Source organism: Notolabrus celidotus, chromosome 7 (genome assembly GCF_009762535.1).
Source record: "Notolabrus celidotus isolate fNotCel1 chromosome 7, fNotCel1.pri, whole genome shotgun sequence".
NCBI lineage: Eukaryota > Metazoa > Chordata > Actinopteri > Labriformes > Labridae > Notolabrus > Notolabrus celidotus.
In genome coordinates, this window is record NC_048278.1 from 5,387,598 (window position 1) to 5,399,546 (window position 11,949).

At 43.7% G+C, this 11,949-nt stretch overlaps 2 protein-coding genes across 2 annotated transcripts; one reads left to right on the forward strand and one right to left on the reverse strand.

Moving 5' to 3' along the window:
- Positions 1-179: 179 nt before the first annotated feature.
- On the reverse strand, positions 180-2,275 carry LOC117816101 (claudin-9-like). Its single transcript, XM_034688214.1, has 2 exons — positions 2,121-2,275; positions 180-1,796 (listed from the first exon to the last, which is right to left on the reverse strand). Exon 2 carries the CDS (start codon positions 1,631-1,633, stop codon positions 965-967), a length of 669 nt encoding a protein of 222 aa, XP_034544105.1. The 5' UTR covers positions 1,634-1,796; positions 2,121-2,275; the 3' UTR covers positions 180-964.
- Positions 2,276-5,638: 3,363 nt separating this feature from the next.
- On the forward strand, positions 5,639-7,601 carry LOC117815420 (GTPase IMAP family member 4-like). Its single transcript, XM_034687122.1, has 2 exons — positions 5,639-5,784; positions 5,902-7,601. The coding sequence occupies exons 1-2, from the start codon at positions 5,763-5,765 to the stop codon at positions 6,756-6,758; spliced, it is 879 nt and encodes a 292-aa protein (XP_034543013.1). The 5' UTR covers positions 5,639-5,762; the 3' UTR covers positions 6,759-7,601.
- The last annotated feature ends 4,348 nt before the right edge of the window (positions 7,602-11,949 follow it).

An 11,949-nucleotide genomic window follows, 5' to 3' on the forward strand; every position in this document is an offset into this window, starting at 1 on the left:
AGGACAAACTTCCTTTAACAGGCAGAAACCTCCAGCAGGACCAGACTCATGTTAGACACACATCTGCTGAGACCGTGTTGGAGAGAGGGATAGAGGGAGATGAAGAGAGAGGGAGATGATGGTGTTGAGACGGATATTCTGTCCTCAAATATTGTATTCAAATACAAAAAAAGTTGTAGTAATTTGTAAACACTTGTTTTTTTATTGTGCACAAGTTTTTAAGTAATACAGAAGATTAAATACAAAAACATGTGACTCTTTTTTTGTCAGAGAAGAGCCTCTACCCTGACGTGTGCCATCATTTGAAGCCCAATCATTGTTGTAATATAACTTCAGAGTTAATAAAGAATATTTTTTTGCTCAACCAAATTAAGTGAACAAGTTTTGGTGAAAATAAAACGGCAAAAACATTGATAATTATTTCAAAAGACACAGGATCAAAACCCTTAAATTGGCAACATTGCACAGTAGGAATTATACGGTAAAAACAAGAAGATAGAAATATTAAAAACTCTGAACAATTCAAATAAAAGTCAAATAAAGCATCACACTGTCCCTCCCACAGCTGCCCACTCATATTTTGAGCTGTTACATCAGCATACAGTGATGTACAATGTACACTGAACTTCTGTACACAGGCCGCCCACACACACATACTCACACAGACACACACACACACACACACGCACACACAAACAAGCAGAGGCAGTGTGGAATTTAAGAAATGTAAGTCACACACATTAGTAAACATCTAAACATCTATTATCCTCCCACAGCTCATGTCACCTCCCACACTCTTTAATAACTCCAGTTGTATTAGAAACCCCATCAGTGTGAGGTTTCTCCAATAATCACAGGAAAAATCAACAAACTGTGTTTAAAGGACATGAAACACAGGACCCACTGGTGTTCTGATGAGGTTGTGACCTCTGTGTTTAAGCCTCACGTGTCCGATGAATCTGTCTCATACAAAAGATTTCTCCTGTTGCTTCACCTCCCCTGCTGCCCCTGAGTGTGGGTTGTCCTTCACTGCTGCTCTTCCAACAGGCAGCGTTTTTCCTACCGGTGGAGAAGAGCCCACATGCAGCAGAGCGCCCCCCACCAGGAGCAGCACGCAGGCTCCCCAGCCCAGGTACAGCGCCGGCCCCAACTCTCTCTTCAAAGGCGCTGCAACGTTTGGATCATAGAAGTCTCTGATGATCGTGTAAGCAGTCCAACAGATTGGTACCAAGTAAGCCAGGCCCGCTACAAGGAACAGCACCCCTGATATCCTCGCCAGCCGAGCTTTAGAGGCCTGATTCCCGTCACCCATGCAGTGGGTGCACTTGGCTCCAGCCACCCCAAGCATGAGGGCCACGAGGCAGAGGAGCAGGGAGATGACTGTGAGGCCCCGAGCAACCTGGAGGGACATGGGCAGAGCCAGGGTGGAGTCGTAGGTCTTGCACTGGATCTGGCCCGTGGTCTGGGACAGGCAGTTCATCCACAGTCCCTCCCACAGCACCTGAGCGATCACAATCTCCCCGCCGACGAAGGCAGAGACACGCCACAGGGGGGCCGCACACACCAAGACCCCACACGCCCAACCCAGCATGGCCAACACCAAGCCCAGCAACTGGAGACCAGTGGATGCCATGATAGCTGAAGAAAAGTGCTCACAACGTCAGATATAGGTCCTTAAAAAGTGTCTTTAAGCCAAGGCGCTCTTTTAGAGTTCAGTCCAGTCCTGGTGGTTTTTGTTGGGTGAATGCTTCCCCTTTCTCCCTGGTGTCCTTTCTTGTTTGATACCTGAGTATAGACTGTTAAGACAGCAAAGCTTTTAGAAGTTTTTCTTAGAAGACGCCCATTAAGGTGATGTTGTCAAGTCATTATAAACCCAAGCTAAAGACTAACAGCTAACATGACTAAAGACCAGGACCAGTTATGCTATACTTTGATCCTGGGGCCTATAAATAAAGTTTATTCATATGGTATCATCAATTTTACAGCGCTATGGATAACTTAAAACCATAGAACATAAATAAGACAGCACAAACTCTGTACTCCTATAAACAATAGTGTTGTAAAGTAAACATATACTTTTGAAATATAACAGTGAAGTATAAAAAACGCTGTAAACTCACTCTTCAGTCCATAATCAGCCGACCAGATGTCCAGTGCTGGCGTGAAGATGATTCTTTGTGTGTTTCTTCATGCGTCGCCGTGTGATGTGAGGACTGTCCTCTGTTATGACTGGCCAGCTTGTCTCTCTGGACCTCATACACAGGAGTGTAGGAGGGCGGCAGTGTGTACTACTGCATGCTAAACACACACACACACACACACACACACACACACACACACACACACACACACACACACACACACACACACACAAAGCTGGTTATGAAAAAAAAATGACAGCACAAGGACACTTTGTTACAAACATTGTTGAGTGCTATCATGCTGTCACTACGTGGTGTTGAAGTTGCCAGATGGAGGCACTAGATGGAGACAAGGAGGAGTGGATGGAAGTGGGTTGGAGCTCAGTCTTGGAAACAAATATCATCTGACTGTGTGAGGGGAGTGATGGAAAACTTTGCTTTTGGACTTCCATGCTTTTCCTTTCTTTAAAGTTCAATCCTGCACCAAGAACTGAGTCAATGTTGAGAATCTACATCTAAAATATGATTACTGGCCACACTTGTGTGCAGATGTCTGTTAAGAGCCTCTAATTTAGATACGGATTAGAGAATCAGAATCAGCTTTATTGGCCAAGTATGCTTGAACACACAAGGAATTTGACTTTAGTAAACTGTGCTCTCTTTGTACAAGGCATAAGAATAAGACCTACAATAAAAAATAAAATAATAATAACAATAACATCAGCTATAAATACAAAAGAACAACAAATAGGCATGACTAATATGTACAGGCTAAAATAATATGATAAAGTGCAGTGGTGAGTTGCAGAGGTAGTTTTACATTATAAAAATAGAAGTTAAATAATACATAAATAGAAATATGGAATTCTGCTTGGAGAATTGTTGCATTGTATATCTACATGTATATTTACAGAGAGTATTTATCTGACAGGTGTGACACTGTTATGGTTTAGTGTTCATCAGAGTGACAGCCTGGGGGAAGAAACTGTTCTTATGGCGGGTTGTTTTGGCGCACAGTGATCTGTAGCGCCTGCCGGAGGGGAGGAGTTTGAAGAATTTGTGTCCAGGGTGTGAGGGGTCAGCGGTGATGCTACCTGCCCGTTTCCTGGCCCGGGACCGGTACAAGTCCTGGATGGGGGGCAGGTCGACACCGATGATTTTTTCTGCAGTCCTTATAGTTTGTTGCAGTCTGTGTTTGTCTAGTTTGGTTGCAGAGCCAAACCAGACAGTGATGGAGGTGCACAGAACAGACTGGATGATGGAGGTGTAAAACATGATCAGCAGCTCCTGGGGCAGGTTGAACTTCCTGAGCTGACGCAGGAAGTACATCCTCTGCTGGGCCTTTTTTCTGATGTGTCTATGTGGGAGGTCCACCTCAGGTCCCGGGAAATAGTGGATCCCAGGAACCTGAAAGAGTCCACAGTAGACACAGCTCTGTTCAGGATAGTGAGGGGGGGGGGGCTTCTCCTGAAGTCCACTGTCATCTCTACTGTCTTGAGCGGGTTCAGCTCCAGATGGTTCTGATTACACCAGAGAGCCAGCTGTTCCACCTCCTGTCTGTAAGCAGACTCGTCTCCGTCCTGGATGAGACCGATGACGGTGGTGTAGTCTGCAAACTTCAGGAGTTTCACCGAGGGGTCCCCTGAGGTGCAGTCATTGGTGTAGAGGGAGAAGAGCAGTGGGGAGAGAACACATCCCTGTGGGGCGCCAGTGCCGATGCTCCGGGTGCTGGATTTGGTGCTCCCCAGTCTCACCTGCTGTCTCCTGTCCGTCAGGAAGTTGGTGATCCACTGACAGATGGAAGTCGGCACTGTGAGCTGGGTGAGTTTCTGGTGCAGGATGTCTGGTATGATGGTGTTGAACGCTGAGCTGAAGTCCACAAACAGGATCCTAGCGTAGGTCCTGGGGGAGTCCAGGTGATGCAGGATGTAGTTCAGACCCATGTTGACTGCATCCTCCACCGACCTGTTTGCCCGGTAGGCAAACTGCAGGGGGTCCAGCAGGGGGGCTGTGATGTCCTTCAGGTGGCTCAACACCAGTCTCTCGAAGGACTTCATGACCACAGACGTCAGGGCGACGGGCCTGTAGTCATTGAGTCCTGTGATGGTGGGTTTCTTTGGGACTGGGATGATGGTGGAGCTTTTGAAGCATTAGTTATCAGACCATCAGTCATGTTTCCAGGGTCGCATTTCTGCAGGCTGTCCCTTTTGATGTCTGATTTCCTGCCAATACCCAAAGCCCTCTGAAACACAAATGGAGGATACTACCCCTGTAACAGAACCAGAGCTCCTCTGAGACCAAAATCTGATCCTTCAGCAGCAGAAAATAGAGATTTGAGTCTAACAAGTACAACATGAAATAACCTGACTGCAAAACTGAAGTAGGAACACACCTTAAAAGAGGAAATCCACTCAGTCTGAACTTCTTGATGAAAACAATTTATTGATGCAATAGCTGTGCTAATAAGTACTCCATTGTACAGACACTCTGAAAATGTTGCTTTGTAGAACCACTAGATGGCATTATACTGCTGCCTTTTCCACACTGGTTTCTTCTCTGTCCCTGTCAGCACAGCTCTTTTCTCAAGGATTGAGTCTGGAAGCATTTGGTCATGACTCATATTCCTGAGTGAAAACAGCTGATCAAGGAAACTTATAAAAATGTGTGTGTGCACAACAGAATCACAAAATGTTATGTTGCAATCACCGTGGTTTTATGATATTTTTAGTGTAAGCATGGTTTGATTTGTGGCTACTTCAGGGCTGAGCTTTTTAATTTGTAGAGGTAGAACTTTGTATTCAGGTCCTTGACTCAAGAAAAAATAGCTGTCAAAATACAGACAAGAAGGCAGAGGATATGAGTGAGTACTATGAGCAAAAGGAGGGCAATTATCAAGCACACTCAGATCATGTTATCAGTGTTTTGTTAGAGGGTGTTAAGTGTAAGCAGAAATGGGATGGATAATGTTGGTAACGTGTCTTCATATTGTTCTAAGGTTAAAGCTCCTGTGATTCACTTTTAATTTGCAGAGTTCCCTGCTTCACAGAACCCTTTTTCATGGACCTTCTTCAAATTCCAGAAGCTAGATAGGAAAACAGAACATTTTGTTTGGCAATTTGTCTTCAAAGTAAGTTTTTATTTCTATTGCGTCATTATGAAACAACTGTGTAAGCTGTTAAAAGGTAAGACTAACTTTCTCAAATTCAGACAAAGCTAAAGTTGACCGTGTCTGGATCGGTTGATAGCGTGGCTCCCGGGCCTTTTCGATAAAGGGGCTGAGCTGAGGGTCAGAAAAATGTCCTTCATGAGTAAGGAGGGACAAAAATGCACAGAATTGAGGGGGCAACAGGTCATGTGACCTGTTCTAAAACACTCTTTAACCTGACAATCAAGCAAGTGGTTAAGTTGGGAGGGTTAAGTTTCATCTTCCTGTAAACGATCAAGGCAGAGAGAGAAAGAGAGAGAAAGAGAGAGAGAGAGAGAGGAGGAGGAGGAGGAGGAGGAGGGAGGAGGGTAAAATAGGTCATATAAAAACTGGTTGAAAAGAAAAGGTTCAGATTGTTGCTGACAGCCGTTGTTAAAGTCAGTTTGACCTGTGTTCCCTTCTCTCTGTACGACAGGATGTCTTTCAGCTCCACCAAGGGTGAGTGTCTTTACCTACTGCATGCAGGTAGACTAGTATATGATGGCTTTACACACTTATAATCTGAGATGACTCACAACTCTTGAATTCAAATGAACAGTTTCTGTTTTTGTTCAGACTCCAGCTCTCCGGGCACCAAGGACCTGAGGATTGTTCTTCTGGGTAAAACTGGATCAGGAAAGAGTTCAACAGGGAACACCATCGCGGGAAGGGAGGTTTTTAAGGCAGGAGTCTCACCCTCCTCTCTGACAAAAACCTGTACAAAAGTAATGTCCCACCATGATGGCCGATCTGTTAGCATCATCGACACCCCTGGGGTCTTTGACACATCAACTACAAATGAGGAATTAAAAGATGAAATCGAGAAATGTATCATGATGTCTCTCCCAGGACCTCATGTGTTCCTGCTTGTGATCAGCCTGGATGCTCGGTTCACCGAAGAGGAGAAGAAGGCCGTCACGTGGATCAAGGACAACTTTGGTGAGGAAGCCTCAAAGTACACACTGGTGCTTTTCACCAGGGGAGATGTGCTTCGCGAGACGTCCATTCAGACTTTTTTAAAGGAAAGCCCTGAGCTCCAGGAGGTCATCAGAACCTGTAATGCCAGGTACATGGTGTTTGACAACACATGCAAGGACAATCACACTCAGGTTAATGATCTGTTCGCCAAAATAGACAAGATAGTGCAGTTAAACAATAAACATTACACCAGCAGTCTCTATGAAGCTGCCCAAAAAAAGATGAAGTCAGATGAGAGGTGGAGGATGTGTGGAGACGCATGCATCACTGTGGGTACCGGCCTGTTGACTGCAGCAGCAGCCACAGCTGGCCCTGCAGTCGGAGCTGCAGCAGGAACTGCTGTAGTTGTAGAGGAAGTAGCTGCTTTAGCCATAGGGCCATCTTTATTGGCTGCTGGTGGAGGGGCTGCTCATGCTCTTGGGAGGTGGATGAAACCTAAAACAAGTGAGAGCTAATTAAAAGTCATGTTCATGTTTTGAGAGGTTGGTGAGGTCATTGCATTTATTTCCTTTTCCTGCATTAGAACAAACAATTTGAAACGTTTCCTTTTCTTATTTTTAGTGTCAACATCTATTAGTCACAGCATTCTTGATTTGTCCAACTTCTATAATTACAGTTTACTTTGACATTTATTTTTCGTGTTGATGCTGTACTCTGTAATCCTGGATGTATGTTTGTGTGGAAAACTGAAGTTTTTTCTGATTGATATGATTTCTGATTTGTTAAACAAAATAAAATAATCTTATGGCAACTGAAAAATAGTTTTGTTTGATGGTGTAACAAAGTCTGTATTTCATAAATCCAGTTCTAAAAAAATACTCACACATCACTTATGGGCATGATTAATCCTGGCATGAAATAAAAGCTGTCTAGACAGAAATCCTCTAAATCCAAACAAGGTTTAAACTTCAGTTTTCGGTCTAATATGTGTTATTCAGTGAACCGTATCTTTCACTGAATCAAGCTAGTCGTTACCTACGTTTCCAGTCTTTGTGGTATGCTAAGCTAAGCTAACTGGCTGCTTGCTGTAGCTCTGTTCATATAAATAGACAATGTCTCAGTTATGAAGATGATCCATTCTGATGTAAAGAGCACCAACATGGCTGCAGATGTGAGAGTTTTACTGTCTACTCAATAGAAGGGTCAAAGGGTTTTTGAACGTTATGTTTGAAGTCACTGTGTGAGGTTCTGCTGTCTTTGGCGTGTGTATTAAATCTTACTGTCAAAGGTAAATCCAGGTAACCACACCTGTTGTCAGAATAGCTGGTAAGTAAATACCTGTGAGTGTATTTTAAGAGGGAGGCGGAGCAAAGAAAACAGAAGCACGGAACTTGTTCTATTACTCTCTACCACATATGTGTCAAACTCAAGGCCCGCATTTTCTATGGCCCGCGAGATGATATCAAATTATTTATAGAGCGGGCCCGACGGTATTTTGCAAGCACCACTAAAACTACAAGTCCCACAATGCATTGCATGTCAATCGAGGGCCCGCACGCGATAGCCGTGACCCGACTCCGCTCATCATCAGCCTTATGAAGCTGACCTGCAGTCAACTTTCAGCTTTCCCTCTCCCCCAAAAATGACTAAATGAAAGGTGGACTTTGAAAACAGGGGGGTTCAAGATAGGTGGGAGGCAGAGTATGCATGTGCGTAACAGAGGAACTTTTGGGATTAAGATCAATGCATGGCACAACTACGGGGAAAGATCTCTTTGAAGAGGTATCCAGATTTGTAAATGAAATGAGGCTGCCTTTGGATAAACGTGTGGGACTGACGACGGATGGAGCGCCCGCGAAGTGCAGGCAAAAGAGTGGATTAGTGGGTAGAATCCGGGAGAAGATGCGGGAGGAAAACAGCGCAGGTGAGCTTACAGTTTATCACTTATCGCTGTGTGGCAAAGCCTTGAGAATGGAACATGTTATGAGCACCATAACATGAGCAGTTAACTTCATTAGACCCACAGGTTTAAATCAGCGCCAGTTCAAGTCTTTTCTGGAGGAGTTGGGTTCAGAATATGGTGACTTGCCCCATCACACAGAGGCATACCTGTCAAGTCTCCCGTTTTGGCCGGGAAACTACCGTATTTTACCCCTCTTTCCCGCCGTCCTCCCGTATTACTATTTTCCCGTAATTCTCCCGTATTAAGAAAAAAACATTCCTCTGCCTCTGCTCCCGTCACTAGCCTCGCGAGAACTGCCACATGCAGTCGCCTGGGTGGCAGTTGTCGCGAGGTTAGTGACGACAGCGGGTCGAGCGGGAACAACAAACCCGGGACAACAGAGGAGAGAGATGAATGAGATGATGGATGAAAGTGAGGAGAGAGAAGGCATTCCTGCCAAAAAAACAAAGAAGTCATGTAAATATCTAGAAAAATGGGACAGCGAATTTACATTCCTAAAGAGGAGCAGGATGGGGCACAGCCACGCGTTCTGCAAGATTTGTAATTGCGACTTCAGTGTCTCCCACGGGGGAAGGAACGACGTAAGTCAGCACGAGAAATCAACCAAGCACAACCGCTGGCTAGAGGCACAGAAACATTCCCAGGCGATGTCAACATTTGTGACTAGGAATACCACCGAGGCAGACCAGGTCATAAATGCGGAGGTTAAAATGGCAATGTTGTGTGCCAAAAACAACAAGATTCTGATCACCTAACTAATTAGTAAGCTGTTGACAAGTTGTTTTTTTAGATATCTTGTACTCCTGTCTTAAAATGTAAGGGATACTGGAGCTTGGTTGGGGTGGTGGGACAGCTCACAGCAAGCGCTGGAAAATTTCCCTTATTTTCAAATCCAAAACTTGACAGGTATGCACAGAGGTGCGATGGCTAAGCCAAGGAAAAGTGCTGAAAAGGTGTTTCGAGTTGCGTGAGGAGATCTGTCAATTCATGGAGAGCAAAGGGAAAGACACAACAGAGCTCCGTGATACAAAGTTTCTGTGTGAAGTGGCGTTTCTGTGTGACATCACGAGCCATCTCAATCGATCTCAATGCGCTCAACCTGCAGCTTCAGGGGCGGGGCCGTGGGATCACAGACGCTGCAGTGAGGGCTTTTAAAACCAAGCAGCGCCTGTGGGACACGCAGATGCTGCAAGAAAACTTGAGCCATTTTCCGTGCTGCCAAACTACCTGTGTGAACAACTGTTCTCTTTGATGAAGTTAAACAAAATATCTCACAGGAGTCGTCTTACTGATGAACACCTTCACAGCTCAGAGCCTGACCCCAAACATTGATGAACTTGCATCCAAGATGAGATGCCGAGTATCTGGCTTAGACTAGTGTGCATCACAGAGCAACAGACTGAGCTAAAATATGTTTCCTTTTTGCACTTTTTCTCACTACCACAGGGCATTTTTGAGCAATAAGAAATGAATGCAACATATTTTTCATTTTTTAAATGTTTATAGGCAAAAACATAAGCTTTGCTAGTTCAATAAGTTAATTTCAATAAGTTTTGCAATAAACATTAAACCAGTCCGGCCCTTGACTTGCTCCGAATTTTTTATTTTGGCCCTCGGTGTATTTGAGTTTGACACCCCTGGTGTAGAGGTCTCACAAACTGACGCATCAAATATGATAAGCTTGGCGTTAATAAAGTTGAATATATACGTATATGAATTATAACACAGACTGAAATGAGCACACATAAGGGCGCTTAGGTGGGCACTTCAGATTCAACGCCTTCAGTCACAGCCTAAACTGCTCCTTATCTTTAGGGGGTGGATGCAGGTTGTAGGCCGCCCTACAACACTGCGATCTCTCTTTTTTATGCTCGAAACTTTGCCTTTTTTAGCTGCTCTCTCCTCTTTATCATATTATTATGGCAACCTCTTACTGCACATATAATACTGGACATCTTGACTGCCTTCTTTCGCCCTAGCAAAGCTGGTTAACAAATCCGTTCGCGTTATCTTTGTTGACGACAATACAAACACAGCACTTCCACTTTAGACAGGAAGTTAGATGACAAAATGACACAATACATCGCTGCCGTAGAGTTGGCAAAAAATAAGGTGAATGGGGTTAACAGTTTTGAGTCCTTCTCTTGGATGTTGGATGACACACAGCTTTGCACTCATTTGATGATATTTTCGGGTTTCAAAATTCGACACATAATTCACTTTAACTAAAGTCGTAAAACTTCACTGTTTGAGCCAATTCTCTATGACAAAGTATTGAAAGTCTGGGATGTTATTTTCTATGTTTGAATGTTACTTTAAAAATAATAACACCTTTATTTGTATAGCACTTTTTGATACAAGTAACAAAGTGCTTCACAAGAACAATAAAAACAAAATAAAAGCAAAGAAGCAATAAAAGCAACAGAGAATAAAAGCAGAGACGTAAAATGTAAGAAATTAAAATGAATTTACAAAATAAAAGCTGTACGATAAAAGTGTGTCTTGAGTAGTGAAATAAAATGAGGGACAGACTCTGCAAGTCTGGTTTCCTCTGGCAGACTGTTCCACAGTCGGGGACTCCAAGAGCAAAGGTCCTGTCTCTTTTAGTTTTTAGTCTAGCCAGCAGAGCACTGCCAGAGGATCTCAGACTGGGTCCTGGTTTTTGGGGGGATAAAAGCTCAGAAATGTATTGAGGGGCGAGTCCATGTTGTGCTTTAAACGTGATTAAAAGGGTCTTAAAATCGATCCTAAAAACAACAGGGAGCCAGTGTAGGGATTTTAGTTCCAGTTAAAAGCTGAGCTACTGTGTTTCGTTCTGTCTGAAGTCGGTGGATTGATTTTTGGTTGAGACAGGTGTATAGTGAGTTGCCGTCATCAAGGCGGGAGGAAATAAAAGCATGAATGAGTTTTTCTAAGGTTTTGGATGAAATAATGGATTTTACCTTCAAAATAGTTCTGATCTGGTAAAAACAGGACTGGACAACCTTCTTTATTTGGGGTTCAAAACTCAAGTCCTGGTCAAAAATGACTCCAAGATTCCTTGCTGATGATTTTACGAGGATAGCAAAATAATCTAGGTTGGGCCTGATGAGGGTTCTTTTTGCTGCTGGGCCAATCAGAATCATTTCTGATTTGTTGTCATCAAGTAGAAGGAAGTTGTCTGCCATCCATCATTTTATTTCTTCAAGTCACTTGTGAAGGATTTCGATATTCGACCGGTCACCAGCTCTGATGGGGAGGTAAAGTTGCGTGTCGTCAGCATAAAAATGTAAATTCACATTGAGGTTCAGCCTCATGTCTGCATAAGAATTATTTTAATTTAAACGTGTTTCTCACAGACTGACCTCATGTCACCATTGTATAGCCTTTCTTGGTCAGTTCAGCTTTGCTGGCGGTGACGTCCCAGGCTCAGTGAAGGGTCCCTCTCTTGTTTCCTCACTGAGATGTGATTGGCCGCTGAGTGTTTACCATTGTCTCTCACTTCCTTTGAGGAAGTGAGCTTGTAATGCTACTAATAATAAAGCAAGCACAACAGCACAAGTTGAAATGGAGCAATGCATGTAATCTAATATGCATCAAAAGTGTATTTATTAATGGAGAATGAAATGTACCAAAATACAATTCTAAGATGTATGAGCTGTATTAGCACATCATGTTGAGAAGGCAGAGCGTTATTCAGTAGATTCAGGCTGACGCAAATAAATATCTGTTCAAAGGGTACGTCTTGAACTCTCCATAAATCA